General features: G+C 46.7%; 2 protein-coding genes across 4 annotated transcripts in view; one reads left to right on the top strand and one right to left on the bottom strand.

Moving 5' to 3' along the window:
* RECQL5 (RecQ like helicase 5) overlaps nucleotides 1–16,507 on the bottom strand; it is a 769,601-nt gene that overhangs the window by 366,411 nt on the left and 386,683 nt on the right. The gene's annotated exons all lie outside the window — the stretch shown is intronic.
* The window catches only part of LOC147702111 (uncharacterized), a 114,652-nt gene that overhangs the window by 30,401 nt on the left and 67,744 nt on the right, over nucleotides 1–16,507 (top strand). The window contains exons 1-2 of one of the 2 annotated variants that reach the window (XM_086930747.1): nucleotides 12,375–12,416; nucleotides 12,566–12,725. In XM_086930747.1, coding sequence (XP_086786873.1) covers nucleotides 12,407–12,416; nucleotides 12,566–12,725 — 170 coding nt within the window. In that variant the 5' untranslated portion in view covers nucleotides 12,375–12,406. Of the gene's footprint in view, nucleotides 1–12,374; nucleotides 12,417–12,565; nucleotides 12,726–16,507 lie in introns of those variants that run through there. The other variant, XR_015297504.1, reaches the window with a different exon arrangement.

Genomic DNA, 16,507 nt, shown 5'->3' with positions numbered 1-16,507 from the left:
TCCCCCTCTGTTGTTTCATCCTAACCCATTTACCCTTTTTAAGGGTGGCTTTCACCCTAAACTTCAAATCGTAGTATGTCGTGTAATGTAGATGTGACTTCCGAATATTGTCCTTTGCTTCCTCTAAAGAGCAATAATTTAATAAACGATTCTTCAACCAGGCCTCATTGTCTCTAGAGCAAGGATCTTTTCCTCTCAACAGTTTGAACGCAGGCCTCGAAAAATCATTAAAATGTTACTAGAACTGCAGGTTTATTGACTTGAATTAGCTACTCAACCTAACTGTAATGTAATTGACCCATAATCTAATCTCAAATTGTGTGATCCTAGTAAACATTTTATTTCACAGAGTTGCCTTTTTCATCATTATCACATATGAGAGCACCTTCAGATATGTAAGTTCAGCATTTCTACTATAAAAAACGATGCTGTCTGATTTAATAGACTGAACTATTGCTCCATGTATAGTAAGTATCAAGCTCACATATAGGGTACACATAACCCCTGACCTGTCTCTTTCTTCACTAACTGCATTGTAATCAGGACGGGGGCAAGAATGCTTCTAAGTTCATGTTTAAAAACTCACTTTTAATAAATGTATTACTGAAAATATGATTTGGTAGCACACCGTCATTTACAGACAGCAAATTTCCCATTGAAATGGCTACAAACTTTCCCACTAACATGCAGTCCTACTGCTAAAACTATATAGCGTATAAAACAATCTTCGGAAATTGAGTTTCAGCAAAAACAAAATTCATTTGCACATCACTTCGTAACGTGTTCTGATATGTTTTCATCCTATTGAAAACGTTTTTCCATCACACAGAATTACAAAACAAGTGCTTTATATGAAAATATTTTTTAAGTGTTTGAACAGTTCATTTATAAGCTATTTAACCCCTTCCACGCTCATGACGAGCTCGTCATGAGCGTGGAAGGGGTTAAATAGCTGAGCTTGTCATGTAACGTGGGATTTGCAAATCTTCAGCGCACAGCGGGAAAACGCTTAGCGTGGATGGGGTTAAATGTGTGCTAGGTAAGAAACCCGACATCCTACAACCTTTTCTTTCACACTCTTTGTACAGCACGATCGTCAGACAGTTTTCTTTTACAAAGTCCTCTAACTTTGCTGCTTTGCTGCTTATTTTATCCTGGAGGTTCGGTTTACTTTTCTTTCTCAGACTACAAATTGTAAAACAAACTGACATTGGACCTCAGTCACTGAACTCAGAGCAAATGTGACAAGATAAAAACAAGATTTTAAGGCATCTTAATTGCTCATCCACTTTCTAAGAGAACAGAACACCTGTTCTTCATGAGCTCACCAGAGCTCACCAGAACAGGATAGTAGGCTCTAAAAATAGATCGCCCTGATAAAATCTGACTCATCATAGCGAGTGGTCAAGTTGATTTATTTGGGCCTGGAATGGACTAAGAACCAGTATCCCCACAACAATTTCTTACTTTTTACCTTCCAATTCTTATAATTAGTAATACTCAGGCAGACAATGCCCATAAGTATCTGCTTCAAGCGTTCTACAGCACATCCCCAGCTGGGTGATAGAGACGTGTGTCTCCAAGAAATGTTAATCCCAAGGAGAAAATCCTGGAAAACTTTGGACGTAAATTGGGGTACCATTATCACTAACACCATTGCTGCTGATGGTATTCCCCTCCTGTGCTGAGCTATCTGTAAATCCCATTGTTCATGACGAGCTCAGCTTGGCTCTGTTTGGCTGTTCAGCTCTCGACTTCTTTGTGGTTATGCTTCGCGCCAGGATACTCTTGAGTAGTTGTGCGCGCAATAAATATACATATAACATATAACATATAACATAAGCACAGCTCAACCGTGCCTCATGACGAGCTGAGCTCGTCATGAGCATCGAAGGGGTTAATTAATGAGTTGGGTATGCCTACACGTAACAATATTTCATCAAGAAACTTAAACGTTCTTTGAAAAGTACTTTTCAGGCCATCTCATAAATAAATCTAACAAAACCACCACATAGCATGCAGTACCATCCAAACTCAAAACTGGACCTAAAATATCCTGGCCAAGTCTTCCTAGGATGCTTCCAGACATGCAAGATGGGACAATGGTGGTTTGATGGTGACCATAGCTTTGTCTGCGGATGCACACTCCTACCAATAAGTCAACATCCTTTCTGTGTTTACATCAATACCAAGCCACCAATACTGCATCTTACTCTTTCTAGAATAAAATTCTTTATAATGCTCATGTGATTTTCATGATTAATTTTCAGGATTTGTTTTCCTTAAACAAACAGGCGGTATCACCCTTTCACCTCTCATGAGAAATAAGTCATCCTTCCAAGAAACTTCATTTCTGATTTCCCACAAGTGTTTGGCCTCTCAAGTGACACAAACTATTGCAGGCCACCCCGTTGTGATGTATTCTTTTACTACAGTTAAAACAGGATCAAAACTGTATCCTTCTTCCCAATCAACTTTCTAAATCCCCTCGCACTCAATCTTGTCAACAACTGTCACTGAGTAGCCATTTCCCCATTCCCGAGTAGCGTGAGGCTGCTCTTGTAACAGAGTTCTCCTTAAGTAATCAGCCACTTTGTTGTTTACTCCTGATAAATACTCAACCTTGTAATTATAGTCCAACAATTGGATTGATAACTGTGCTAACCTGGGCGTAATTTTGGCCATACCCGAGGTGGTCAGTACTTTGGTAAGTGGTTTGTAATCAGTACGAATCACAAAATGAGGCCCTCACACACTCGTTGATTTTACCAATACCCCAAACATATGTTAACATCTCACTCTGTATAGTGGAAATGTTCTCTTTAGCTGGACTAAGGGAACTTGGAACAAAAGTATTTATTTATAAAGTTTTATATAGCGCGAACAAGATCCCGAGGGATATCAGAGCGCTTTACAATAGGATGGGAGGAAGGACATAGATGCAAAATCAACATCAAGTAGGATTAGAAAAGAGGATGATCGCATATTCAGGGACAGTAGCACAAAAAAGAATAATATCAAACGATAGTCCAATGGAAGTAAGAACAATGTCTTCGGGCAGGTGTGCCTAGCCCAATTAAGTTAAGAATTTATTCATAAAGAATTTGATGTTGATGAAGAACCCTCGGATTTGTTTTTGTGGTTTAGAGACATACATGTTGTTAGTGCAGTGCCTACAACCTAAACGCATGAACATTGTTAGTAAACAGTGAGCAGTGAAAAAAGGACACATTTTGAAAAGTTTGATAAATTAACAAAGGTAGTTACTTAGGGCCAGATGTATCAAAGGGTTTTACCCGTTCTGTGTCTATGGGAAAATGTGTTTATGCATATGGCCCATAGATACTAATGTATCTATTGTTGTGTAGCAGGAAGGTGTCTCACATATGCGCAGACATCACCAATATGTGTCACGTATGGACAGTGCTTTAAATGGAAATATAGAAATGCAGGTACTCAATATTTAGAGTACCTGTTCGCTCCTGAGAAGGGCTGGTAATCTTCCATTAAATGTATTGCAGCAGTGCTTATGTGTTCAACATTATCACTGTTCCTCTGAGACAGCACAGCTCCAAAACCCCTCCCTTAGTCAACAGTATCGGTAATAAGAACATTCTGAGGATCAAACCGTTGTAGGGGGATGGTACTGCAAAAAGTTTGTTATACTGTCAAAGCAATGTTGATGAATATCATCCCAAACAAATGTTTCTTATATTTGTTCAATAACTGTCTAATTTAAAATGTTTTGCTGGCAAAATCCTTAAACTATTGATTTGAATTCAGCATTCCTACAAAATATCTACCATCCTCCTTCAAGCAAGGAGAGTTCAGTTTCATTTTATTGTTTATTGTTATTAGTTAATAAAAAATTGTTTAACAAGCAAGGAGAAGGAACATCACTGCTGGCTTCCACTAATTCCTTCTTTGGAAAAATGCTCCTCTCTCTGATCTCATGTCCCAGGTAAGTTACTGAATTCATAGCAAATTTACATTTCTTAAAATGTACAGTGAGGGCTTTAGCGCTGAATATGTTAAGGACGTTCTTTAGTCTGGATGCTCTCTAGGCTCTTGAACAATTGATACATCAAATTATGAAAACAGAGCCAGAGTGCGCCATTCCAAAGGGCATGCAAGTAAATTGAAAGCAACCATAAGGAGTGATAAATGCAGTAAGGCGTTTACTATCAGGATGCAATGTAATCGGATGGTATGCCAATGCTGGGTCCTAGGTGGTGACCCACTTAACTCCCCTCATCATGGTAAACATCTAACTAATTTTGAGAAGCGCAGGGACCTCTATATCCAGTCACCTTTGTCCTTTTGCTTCTCATCCCCTCCATGCAGCCTTATATTGCACCATCCTACTCCTGCGTGCCACCATCCAAATTCCTAGTATGTCTTTTAATTCTTCCACCTCTCAATTCAAACTCGTGTTCTCTTACTCCTGTTCCCCCTACATTCAAACTCATTGTGCCCACTTATTCCTGTGCCTATCCAGCTAACCTCATATTGCGTCTTTATTACTCCTTTGCCCATCTATTCAGACCTATTGAGTGTCCTCTTACTTCTGTGCTGCTCCAGTCAACCTCATATTGCATCCTTGTACTCCTGTGCCCCTCCATTCTAACTCACTGTGTCCTCTAATTCTGTGCCTCTCCATTCAAACTTGTTGTGTCCTCAAAACAGTGTCCTCTTACTGCTGTGCTACTCCATTCAAACTTATTGTGTCTTTTAATTCTTCCACCTCTCAATTCAAACTCGTGTTCTCTTACTCCTGTTCCCCCTACATTCAAACTCATTGTGCCCACTTATTCCTGTGCCTATCCAGCTAACCTCATATTGCGTCTTTATTACTCCTTTGCCCATCTATTCAGACCTATTGAGTGTCCTCTTACTTCTGTGCTGCTCCAGTCAACCTCATATTGCATCCTTGTACTCCTGTGCCCCTCCATTCTAACTCACTGTGTCCTCTAATTCTGTGCCTCTCCATTCAAACTTGTTGTGTCCTCAAAACAGTGTCCTCTTACTGCTGTGCTACTCCATTCAAACTTATTGTGTCTTCTTACTCCGGTCTCTCGTTTCAAACTTATATTGTGTCCTCTTACACCAGTGTCTCTATTCACTAAATATCTGCCTCAATATTAAGCCTCTCTTCACGGGAACATTGTGTTCACCCAGCTCTGGACTCCCTCAAATCTGTCTGAAGAAGTATCTTTCAGAACTGGGCAGAGTTCTCCAGAACTGCACAGAACTGTATAGTGCTTCCGATCACAACAGACAAAATGTGGCCTTTGGAACATTATATCACACTTTAGATATAGGCTCATGTTGTAACACAAGCCCACACCTTCGATGGGCACGCCTCTCACAATTAATAGTACCATCACTCTTGCACCACCATGGAATGCTCACAGGCCCCCTGCGTCTCAAAGTGAAGTTAAAGAAAATGAGCAGCATCGAAATGGCGAGCAGCTTAACAAGTAAAGGCCTGTGACAAGTGCAGGAAATGTCATTCAATGCTGGTGAATACAGACCAATGGGGTGCGATTGCTGACCTGGGACTGCAAGCCATGACTTGTGAGCTAGGAATGGCAGTGGAAACAATGGGAAGGATTGTTTGGCTTGAACAGTGGAAAAATTGGACCCGCAGCACTTGAGATTTGATTGGTGGGCTATGAAATGTGGCCAGAAAATATGCCATAGGTAATGCAGGCAGGCCCGGCTCCAGGAATTTTTATTTGGGTGGGCCAAGGGTGAATTTGGGTGGGCCACTGCAGGCTCAATTTGTTGCATATATTTCTGGGCAGGCCTCCTTCAGGGCCCTCCTTTGTCTCTTCTTAGTATTGCAAGGCCCAGTAAAACGCACTCTTTTCCAAATCTCTTTCTAAATATTATCACTCTCAAAAAGTGTTTTATCCATGTAATGTTCCTTTGATGGGAAGAGGAGGTTTCTGAGGTGGGAGTATCAGGCAAGTGACACTTCTCGGGCTCCCTCTGTGTGAGCCTTCAGGGAGAATCCCTCTTCGTTACTACCTCCACCTGACCCCAGACTCTGCAACACACTCCCTTACAGGCTTGAATATCCACTACTCCTCTCCAGTGCACATTATGTCACAGCTGACCTCGGGCCCCAGCCCCATATCAGGCACCATTGGGCTCCACTTTCATTTTGCCCGGTAAAAAGATTAGAAAAATCACCTTCAAACTTAAAACATTGAATATAGCAGTAAATGTAATTAGCACACTCTTTAAAGTATGTTCCACAGTAGCCCTTATGACCTGACTGCTAATTAAATAAACAAAAACAGAAAGGCCATGACAGGCCCGCCTTTATCGCTGATGCGAAAGTCTTATTTGGCGCCACACCAATAACCTCTTTCTCCTTAAATACCTTTACTACCACCTTCCGAAAGTGCCCCTCATCCCTCCATGACCCCCCCTATTGACCTACTCAGATTTCCTCACTGCCTCACGCCACAAGTGCCCCTCATAGCCCCATGGCCCCTCCCCCTCATGACCGCCTCCTTGGAGACCAGTACCCCTTATCTCTCTGTAGCCCCTCCCGCTCATGACCTCATCGTCTGACTCCCTCACTACCACCCTCCACCAGTGCCCCTCATCTCTCCCCCTCGACTCCATGACCTCTTCCTCGGATTCCCTCACTGCCACCCTCCACAAGTGCCCCTCACCTCTCCGTAGCAACTCCCCCTCATGACCTCCTCCTCGGACTCCCTCCAACAGTGCCCCTTATCGCTCCATAGCCCCTCCCACTACCCTCCAACAGTGCCCCTCATCGCTCCATAGCCCCTCCCACTACCTCCTCCTCGGATTCCCTCACTGCCACCCTCCAACTGTGCCACTCATCTTTACGTAGCCCCTCTCTCATATGCATTTCTTTTGTTGTATAGTGCTACTCATATCAGTGTAGTGTGTGTCAGTACTTTACACCACACACACATTATACAGAGACAATGAATCATACAAGTATGTAAATCAGTCTATAGGGAATGTCACATAAACCAATGAGGATTACAAGGTGTATGAATCACATGTCATCCATACTGGTGGGTTGGATATTTTAAGAGGGTTTGGTCTGGGGAAACAAAACCTTAGGATTTAAAGAGTATTCCACGGGGTCAGCTTTACTGATAAAAATGTATATCTGTCCAAACATACTCATTTTAGCAACATTAAAATAGCGAAAGACTGGGGAAGTTCTAACTATATCACAAAACAAAAAATGAGAAGTACTAACTATACCATTCATGTTTGTATGCAGCTCTTTGATGACAGTTCATAGGTCACTGTCCTATGATACGATTGTAACTTCTAAACTGCAAGTAACACATGGGTCTCTGTGACAAACGCAGTAACCCACTGAGCTATCCAGATACAATACTGTTCATCTGCATTTAAAAACTACTAAAACAATTGATTGCTCTCCAGAATGTTCATTAATCACCAGCGTTATCTGGGCATTTTGTAATGTCTTATTGTTGTCCTGCACCGGCCATGATCAAGATAAAAACGTTTAAATGAAGCACACACGTATGTGTCCTGCTGGGCCTGTGCAGATTTCAAATAGAAAAAAATGTAGCAACACATTCTCTTACCTACTCCATTAGTCAAACTTTGTGTCACAGCCTGATGTGATAAGCCACTGCAGGGGTTAGGAAAGGTGAGTAAGAATAAACAAATTTATTTTCGCCTGAGCCGAGTAGAGGCAAAGGTTACCAAAGGTTCGTTAACATGGTCTTCAAAGACCTGTGAAGTACTCGGGTGCAGTGCTGCGATAATCTCTAAAACTGTCTGTGTGTGTGCGCCCGGGAAAGCTATCTCGGTCCGGGCTGACACACAAGACTTGCGCGTTGCGCGCCTGCCTTCAGCCCTCACTACTGAGGGCCAAGGCTACTGTTTGGGTGGGCCAGGCTTATATTTGGGTGGGCCTGGCCCACCCGCTAGAACCGGGCCTGAATGCAGGCCTTGTGTGACGGGAAGTGTTCTACAACCAGTGGAATTGGATGGCAGGATGTGAAATGTGGGCTGGGCAATGTGAGCTGCATAGCATCAGCTGGAAATAATAATGTGCAACTGTGAGATGAGCAAGGTGGGCTCTCCCAGCAGGGATGTAACCTACCTATCTTGGGCAGAAGCACCCACTGAAGGAAACAGACAGTGACAAGCATGGAGTCCGGCCAGGAAGTTTGCTTTTAATTGGGCTCTTTCTTCTGGTAACAAAAGGCATTAGGTGTCCATAATGAGCTTTCGACCGGCACTTCCATAATGAGTTCTTATGATGTGGATGAGACCAGGGCCCCCTGTTGGCTGGGAAAGACCGAGACAGTGTCCCGCTCCACTGGGTTCTGTGGCATGGTAGAAGTGTGCCTCTCAGCCGCAGAGCAGCAGTCCTCAGACCTGCTCGTCTCACTCTCCTCTTCGTGGATGGTGCAAAGTGTCCTCCGTGCGGACTGGTACTGCAGCAGAATTTGCCGGATCTGGGCTGCATGGTAGGGCAGGCGGGCAATGCTCTGGGCTATCAGGTGTTGGGGGCTGGCTGGGCGGCTACCAATGCAGGAACTAGGACTGCGAATCAAACTGGGGTGGAGGTCACTCTGGTGCAAGAGCTGTTTGGAAGAACTATGGAAAACAGTTCCACATCCTTTTTCAGTGATGATCCGGAAGAAGACAAAAGGAGAAGAGTGGGATTTTGTACAATGTGCCCCCGACCCAGAGAAGAACATATCACCATCCATGCCAATGGGCCCCCTGGGCAGCAGGCATGGCTTTGATAAACATACAATTGGTTGACTATGAACATTGCCATGCACAGATGACAAAGACTGTTGGTGATATGCACTGGTTGTTTGACACGTAGGACTCAAGTCAGTCACCCTCTGCTCCTCAGAATGGCCAGGAGCACAGGCGTGGGAGCTTAAGTCGTCAGGACGGCTGCTATTCACAAGACTGGGTTTGGGAATGTGTTCTGCATGAGGTGGGCTGCAGCTGGTTGCCTGGGTGTTTTCTGGGGCATTTTCCACAGACTTGGCAGGTGGTTTGTCACGTACACATGTCTGGAAGCCATGAGAACTAATATAGGACTTTACTTCATGCTCTTGAAAAGTTCTGATCAGCACACAGGAGGAACAGGGCTCCACGCTGTCATGTCGAGGTGCCATAAGTGTTGGCCTTTGGCCTTCCAGCGTGGTTCCCAAAGGCACTTGAAGTAGGCGGACTTCTATGCTAGTCTGTGGGCATGTGGAAGCAGGGGCAGAACTTCTGGAGTTCACTGGCACAGTTCTAATCCACACCCATGGCATCTTGATCCATTCCAGCTGCGGTGACACAATATAATTCCTTATGCCAGCTGTCATGGCAATGGGAGGCTGCCCTCCATGTCCACTAACTTGTAATCTAGGTGGAAGACAGTAATCTCTCTTATCAGACGGCTTGGGTTCAGGCCACAAGCATGGAGTCAGATGCTCTTCAAATGACCATGGGCCCCCAATGGGGAGAAGGTTGACTTTGGCTTCCTCAAGATCTCCGGGTTTGGCGCTCATAGCAATGGGACGAGGCTGGGTGTGGCCAACAGACTGCAGCCTTGGAGGTGCAAACCAGGGTGCACAGTTTTCAAGAATGCTTTGGACTAACACGTGGGGTGTCTGCTCCTCTTCTAGGAGTGTGGGGCTCTCAGCGCATGGGCTGGAGTTGTTCTTGTTCACAGAGGCATCAGGCAGGGAGTATGGCTGCTGGCGTGTGTCAGTGTGAGGGCTGTCCAGACTAGGGGACTCCCTGCTTGCAGGAGAGGATCTGGGAGCACGCAGTTGGGGTGAGCCTTGCTGTCTGTCTGATCCAGTATCACACTCCTGCTTCTCCTCGGCGCTTAATGTGAGGAGAGTGGCCGCTGAATGCAGCCCAGACATCGACTGCTTGGAGTGAAGTCTCGGATGTCCTGCAATGTCACTATACAAAGCGAGGCTTCTCTGTTTTAAGGTGGATAGTGCTTCAGAAAGAGAAACAGGCCTGTCCAAAAACTGTGCCCCAGCATCTGATAAAAGGTAAGACTGATGCCTCTTAGAAGTTTGGAGAGATCTATCTTTGCACTCAAAGGTATTGAAGAGCGCGGGTGGTGAAAGGTGGCCAATTTGAAGGCTCTGCAAAGCAGGAGACCTTATCACAGAGGCCTGAGTTGGAAGGTTTCTTTCCATTTTCTGTAAACTCTTATGGTAATTGTCAAGGTCACGGGCAGAGACCGACTGGAATGGATTACCTTGGACTCGGGTCTGATTTGAAGTACCTTGTCTTTCATTTCTATCATCAGTGGTGAGCGGCTCCTGCACAATGTTGCATAGTCTCTCTAGCCTGCAGTAGGCTTCTCCCTCTGGAAAAGGCCTCACAAATGGTAGCTGTCCTTCAATGACGGTCTGACAGCTCTGGGGACTGATGCTGTCTCCATTCTGACAATCACGGACAGTTCTAATAAATACATGTGCCGGAGGTGGTTGCTCGCGATCAGTAACTTCAGACATGTTTCTAAAGAAGAGATACAGTGGTGGCTGTGAATCTTTGAAATCTTGAGTTCTGGAGAGGGGCCTGCTCTGACCTTGAAGGATACTTCTGGAGGGATGAGCAGACAGCAACTTGACAGCACTCTCGCCATTTGCGAGAGAGCGAAGAGAAGTTTTTGGTGGGACAGGAGGCATCTGCTGTTGTATTTCAGTCTGCAAGCTCTCTGTGCTAGGTGAGGATTTGTTGTTCTGAGTGATGTTGTTGGATGCCAGAGGAGATGGACTACGCCCTGTCTCTGAGATGCTCCCTGTACCATGGTTGTGTTTGGACAGATGCTCAGGAGTGTTCTGTATCAATATATAGGAAGGTGGGGGATCCGTGTTAATTGGCCGGACCTCAGGACTCTGGCAGTTCTTTGGGAAATCCGGGCTGTCTCCGATAGACACTGATGGCTGGTCCGGGCCTGCTGTCTGTGGCCTTTCTATGTCCGTGTGAATTTCGCTGCACACCCTGGGGGAGTTTCTGATCCAAACATAGGTGGGTTTCTGTTGCTCAGGTGCTCTATGTGCCTCTGGGCTAGCAAAAGGTTCACGCGGTTCACTAGAACCAGACCGTATCCAAAAATATGAGTGTGCTTGCTGGGCTGTGCTCTGTGTTCCCACGGGTCTATTGAGAATATGCGGGGGCTGAGGGAGTCTACTCTGGAAGGACTGGTGTTGCATCAGGCCATGGACAGGCTCAGAGTTCGAATAGAAGTCATTCAGATGGTCAGGGACAGGTCTAACCCAAAAGAAACGGGGCTGCTGCCGGCCCATGCTGCCTCGTAGTCGGAACCCAGGTAGTGCCGGCTCCTTTAGCTCTGAAGGACAGCGGCGAAGAGGAACATGAGGTGGAGGACTTGGATAGAAGGCATGCGGTCTTTCATCAATACGGGGAGGCTTCCTGTGATCCCCGGTTGGGGAGCGGACGTAGACATAGGAGGGAGGTTGCTGCTGCGGCTGCATTGGGCTGTGAGGGCCCTCTGAGCATGGATACTGAAAGTTAAGATAGTTGAGGTTGTTTCGGTCAGAGAGTGGCGGAGCCTGGTACTGGCTTGAGGGTTGTAGCTCTGGTGGGCTTGGGAGGGAGGAGTTGCCTGTGTCATGGTTGGATCTGATGAAAATGCAAGGCAGGTGCTGCTGTGCCTCTGGGCGGGGGTTCTCTGAAGCAGAGTGCACTTCTCGCCGGTCTTCAGCATTGTTCCGCACAAACATGAGGGGTAGTCGAGTCTGGTCGCTAGCCGCGTGGCTCTCAGACCCTCTGAAGTCACTGTTGAGAGACTCGTGGATGTTTTGAGTGAAATAAAGAGGTGGCTGGTGGCACACCCGTGGCTGGAAGCAGTTGTGGTCACGGAAGACCGTGTGCAAACTTTCAGGGCTGCTTTTGGCCACAAAGAGTCGCGACTGTGCCGGTCCTGCTGATGGCCCTAGCAGGTGTTTGGGGGCTGGGAGACACTGGTCCATATCCGCGTCGAAGGGCTTGAAGCACACATGGGATGGGTGGGTCGGATTCATGGCACTGGCTGGGCTTACGTTTTCAGTTAGGCTCCCTGAGCAGGCATGCAGTGTCTTAGGGCTTTCTCCACGGTGCTTGATGAGGGTGGCAGTGGTGGAGGTGCATGCCAGCCTGACCTGGTGGTGCGGAGCTCCAGCAGCTGGCTGGCCTGCCTGACAGTGAGGACTCCTTGGGAACACGGTGCTTGGCAACCGTGGAACGCGGGGCCCGAGCCATTGTTGACACGGGAGGTGGGGGCGGGGTCGGCAGCCAGCAGAGCTCCTGGGAGCAGACCGGCATAACCCCCCCTCCCCCTCCCGGTCTACTGGCAAAGCCCAGGTGCCGGTCTATCGGCCACACACCAGCGATGACTGGCGGTGAGTCTCAGAGATTGAAGTGGTGGTAATATAGGAAGCAATGGCATCCATCCGGGGTGGTCCTCGCATCAGTAACTTAACCAGCCAGGGGCTCTCTCACCTCTCCATACAATCCGAAACTAAACCCTGCCTCCGCTCCTCTCTTTCAGGCCGGCGCCAAGAACAGGGCTCGGAGTACAGTCATGTCGTCGTCCAGTGTGACACAGGAACTTCACACCACCCTCCAGCTCTTATGGGCGAAGATGCAGGGCCTGCCCAAGGCGGACACCGCCGACATCGTGTGCTTCAGCCTCATGATCCTCTTCGTTGGTGAGTAGGGAGTGAGCGGCACCCACCCTTAGAGCCGACAGCTTCACGGCAGGCCAGTCAAACACACCACGCGCAGGGCTGGGGATATTTGCTAATAGTAGAACAATGTTTTGCATGGATTACAGCATCTTTTTACATTATACATCAGCTACTAAGACGGTTTAAAGGATTAATAATACCGACACACAAATGCAGCATTTTACTCCAGCCCCTCCATAGTCATGGCATCAGTCACATACAAATGGTATCGATATACATCATATACATACATCGCTTCAGCCGGCCCTGAATGTACAGAATAGAACATATTATTCATTGCGACATTGGCACAAACAATGGTGCCCCCCTGCAGAATGTGCTGAGGGGCCTGTGGCACTCACGTGTGAGATATTCATAGGCCGTGGGCTTAAAGATAAAACACGAAGGAGGAACCCCACGCCGCTGGGGCCTGCAGTACTCCACAGCACTGATACATCAGAAACTGGTCACTTGATTCCCAAGCTTACAGCCACGCGGTACAAAAGGGGGTGGTGATGGTCGGAGCATCTGAACCAATCAAACACTCACACCCAGTCAACAGTTCTGGGTTTAATCCATCACCGTTCTTTAGCCCACTCTGCCACCCCAGTTCAGACATGGCCATATGCAAATCAGTCTGACCCTGTGCCTCATGGGAACAGTTCGGGCTGGACAGATCTCTTGACTGGGTGCGAGTGTTTGATTGGTTCAGATGCTCCGTACATCACCACCCCCCTTTTGTACAAGCTTACAGCCACAGCATTGTAGCTTGACATATTAGGTTATGAAGATGACGTTCACAAAACACTTTATAGTAAAAAAACATGAACATACCCACCTGCAGCTTCCGATAATGATGTGCAACCTACCTCCCTAGCCAACCACCTGCAGCCTCAGATAATGATGTGCAACCCACCTACCTAGCCAACCACCTGCAGCCTCTGATAATGATGTGCAACCCACCTACCTAGCCAACCACCCTGAACCCCCGGATAATAATGTGTAACCCACCTCCCTCGCCAACCACCCGGAACCCTCAGATAATGATGTGCAACCTACCAACTAGGCCAAGCACAAAGCAGCCGCAGATAATGACGTGCAACTCCCTGGCCAACTACCCTGAAGCCTCAGATGATGATGTGCCACCCACCTCCCTGGCCAACCACTGTGAACCCTCAGATAATGATGTTCAACCCACGTCCCTAGCCAACCACCTGCTGCCTGAGATGATGTGCAACCCACCTCACTAGCCAACCCCCTGCAGCCTCAGGTAATGATGTGCAACCCACCCCCCTCGCCAACAACCTGCAGCCTCAGATAATGATGTGCAACCCACCTCCCTTGCCAACAACCTGCAGCCTCAGATAATGTGCAACCCACCTTCCAAGCCAACCACCCTGAACCTCAGATAATGATGTGCAACTAATCTCCCTAGCCAACAACCTGAAGCCTCAGATAATGATGTGCAACCCACCTTCCTAGCCAACAACCTGAAGCCTCAGATAATGATGTGCAACCCACCTTCCTAGCCAAGCACCCTGAATCCTCAAATAATGTTGTGCAACCTACCTCGCTAGCCAACCACCTACAGCCTCAGATGATGTGTCACCCACCTCTCTAGCCAATCACCTGCAGCCTCAGACAATGATGTGCAACCTACCTCCTAGGCCAAGCACAAGGTAGCCACAGATGATAATGTGCCTCTCCCTGATCAACTACCCAGCAGCGGCAGATAATGATGTGCCACCCACCTCCCTGGCTAATATCACCCTGCAGCTGCAGATGACGTGCAACCCACCTCCCTGGCCAACAACCCTATAGCTGAAAATAATGATGTGCAACAAACTTTGCCGCTTTACTTTAACCTTATCCTTACCCTAATTATGAAATATGACCTTTCCTAAACCTAACCTTAACCCTAATTCTAACCCCAACCCTGAACCTTACCCTACACCAACCTAACACGTTTTACCCTAATCCTCAGCCTGTGTACCCTTTACGCTAACCCTAACTAACCATGACCTTCAGCCTCCCCCTTCCCCCTTCACCCCACCTTTACCTCAGCCCCCAAACATAAGCATGTCGGGTTTCCCAACCTTAATCTTTACACTAGCCATGCTTCCTAACGCTAGCCTTAACAATGTCAATAGAATAGTCTTTATGTAGACATGTGAACACATACACAGGTCTAAGTAGTTGCATTTAAGAATTCAGTATTATCAGGTACACAGATCAAATACTGAATAATCTATTGTAATTTACTTTTGGTAAAAATCAGTGGGGCGATCTTGGTCATGTGAAATGATGCTGCCTTAAGCTCACCTTCTTGACTATTTTGGTTGATTAGTCCTTCAAGGTGTCAGAGCTACTAAACTGTCAAAACAGGAATCAAAGTAGCTGCATTAGACACAATCTAGTGTGTACCACTGATATTCCCTCTTAAGACTTTAGATCACCATAAGAGCAATATTATTGGGGTAGAGGGCTCAACCTTGCGATGAGTACCAATTCAAAGGAGAAGACAGGTGGTTGGTATACAGAACTTCAAATGAGAACATTTGCAGCGTTATCGTCCAGAACCTTAGGCATGGTAGCCCCCTCTATCTTCTCCAACAGGCCTTCAGCACTGCTGGGAGCAGAGGGAGGACAGTCTCTACTCCTTTCTGTCCCGGTCTTCCATTTCACCACATAATCTGCAACTGGAAGATTTCCCACCTTATTGCACTCTTCATGTGGAAGAAGATGCCCAACGCACACTGCCACAAGCATGAAGAGATGAAGAGGAAGAGGAGGTAACCCAAGTTCCAAACCATAGTAGGTCTAACCTGACAAGCTCTTCAGTATTGCCTCACTAAAAACCATGTTCGTTAAATGTAAAAACGGGTTTGCAGGTTTCATTGCAGAATTTTGCTGGAGAGAAAGGACTCTAAACAAATGCATTTTTAATGAAGAAACGTTACTGCTAAGATTTAGACACTGCTGCACCCTTACAGAGTCCGGTGCTATGTGTAGAGAGAATGAATCTAAAAAAGCTACTCTGTGTCACAGCCTTTTCCCAAAGCAAAGAGCATAGGTTGCTGAGCCGCCATGCCTACCATCCTTCCCGCTGTCCTCTGGAGCGTCATTCTACAGAGTCATGTATAGCAGGGATGGGTCCTCACAATTGCAACCAACAATTGGGTCTAGAGGGTGTCATTACTCAATTTCACATTCCTTTTAAATGGAGTGTCCCTTCAAGCCATTTCACAATCAAAATCATAGGCCTCTGTCACAAGTAAATGGTGAAGCACATTTCTAGTTAAGCAGTTACGCAGATAGTTGGTGCCCAAAGAGTGCCAACTAACCGAATATGGTGGGCACATCAAGTTTGTATTGGAAGCAAAAAACCAGACAGATATAGCCATACTATTAACCAAAACTAAACACCATAAAAGCAGAACTAAATGATAGCATCGCAGGCAACGAGGGCACATGCCTTGGGCAGGCCAGTAGCTGTCCGAGCCTTCGAGGCTCAGCCCGAGCTAAACTGTGCTGCCCAGCCCTCCCGCCTGCCTGCCTGCAGCGCGTTAACTCTAATCTGCCTGTGCCCGGAAGACCAGGAATCCTGCATTAGCCTGCATTCTGAAGCTCTTCTGATTCTTGCACATTAACCTATACCCTGCCTGTGCTGCGACGCATTCCTGCCTGTAACTCAATAATGCCCGTGCCCTCCTGCCTGCAGCCAATTAGCCTCTTCCTTACACTACGAATTAATCCAAACCCTG

The sequence above is a fragment of the Lissotriton vulgaris genome, chromosome 7, assembly GCF_964263255.1.
Source record: "Lissotriton vulgaris chromosome 7, aLisVul1.2, whole genome shotgun sequence".
In the NCBI taxonomy this organism is placed as follows: domain Eukaryota; kingdom Metazoa; phylum Chordata; class Amphibia; order Caudata; family Salamandridae; genus Lissotriton; species Lissotriton vulgaris.
Note: the sequence above shows the minus strand (reverse complement) of the source record. Positions and strands in the feature narration are given on the sequence as shown.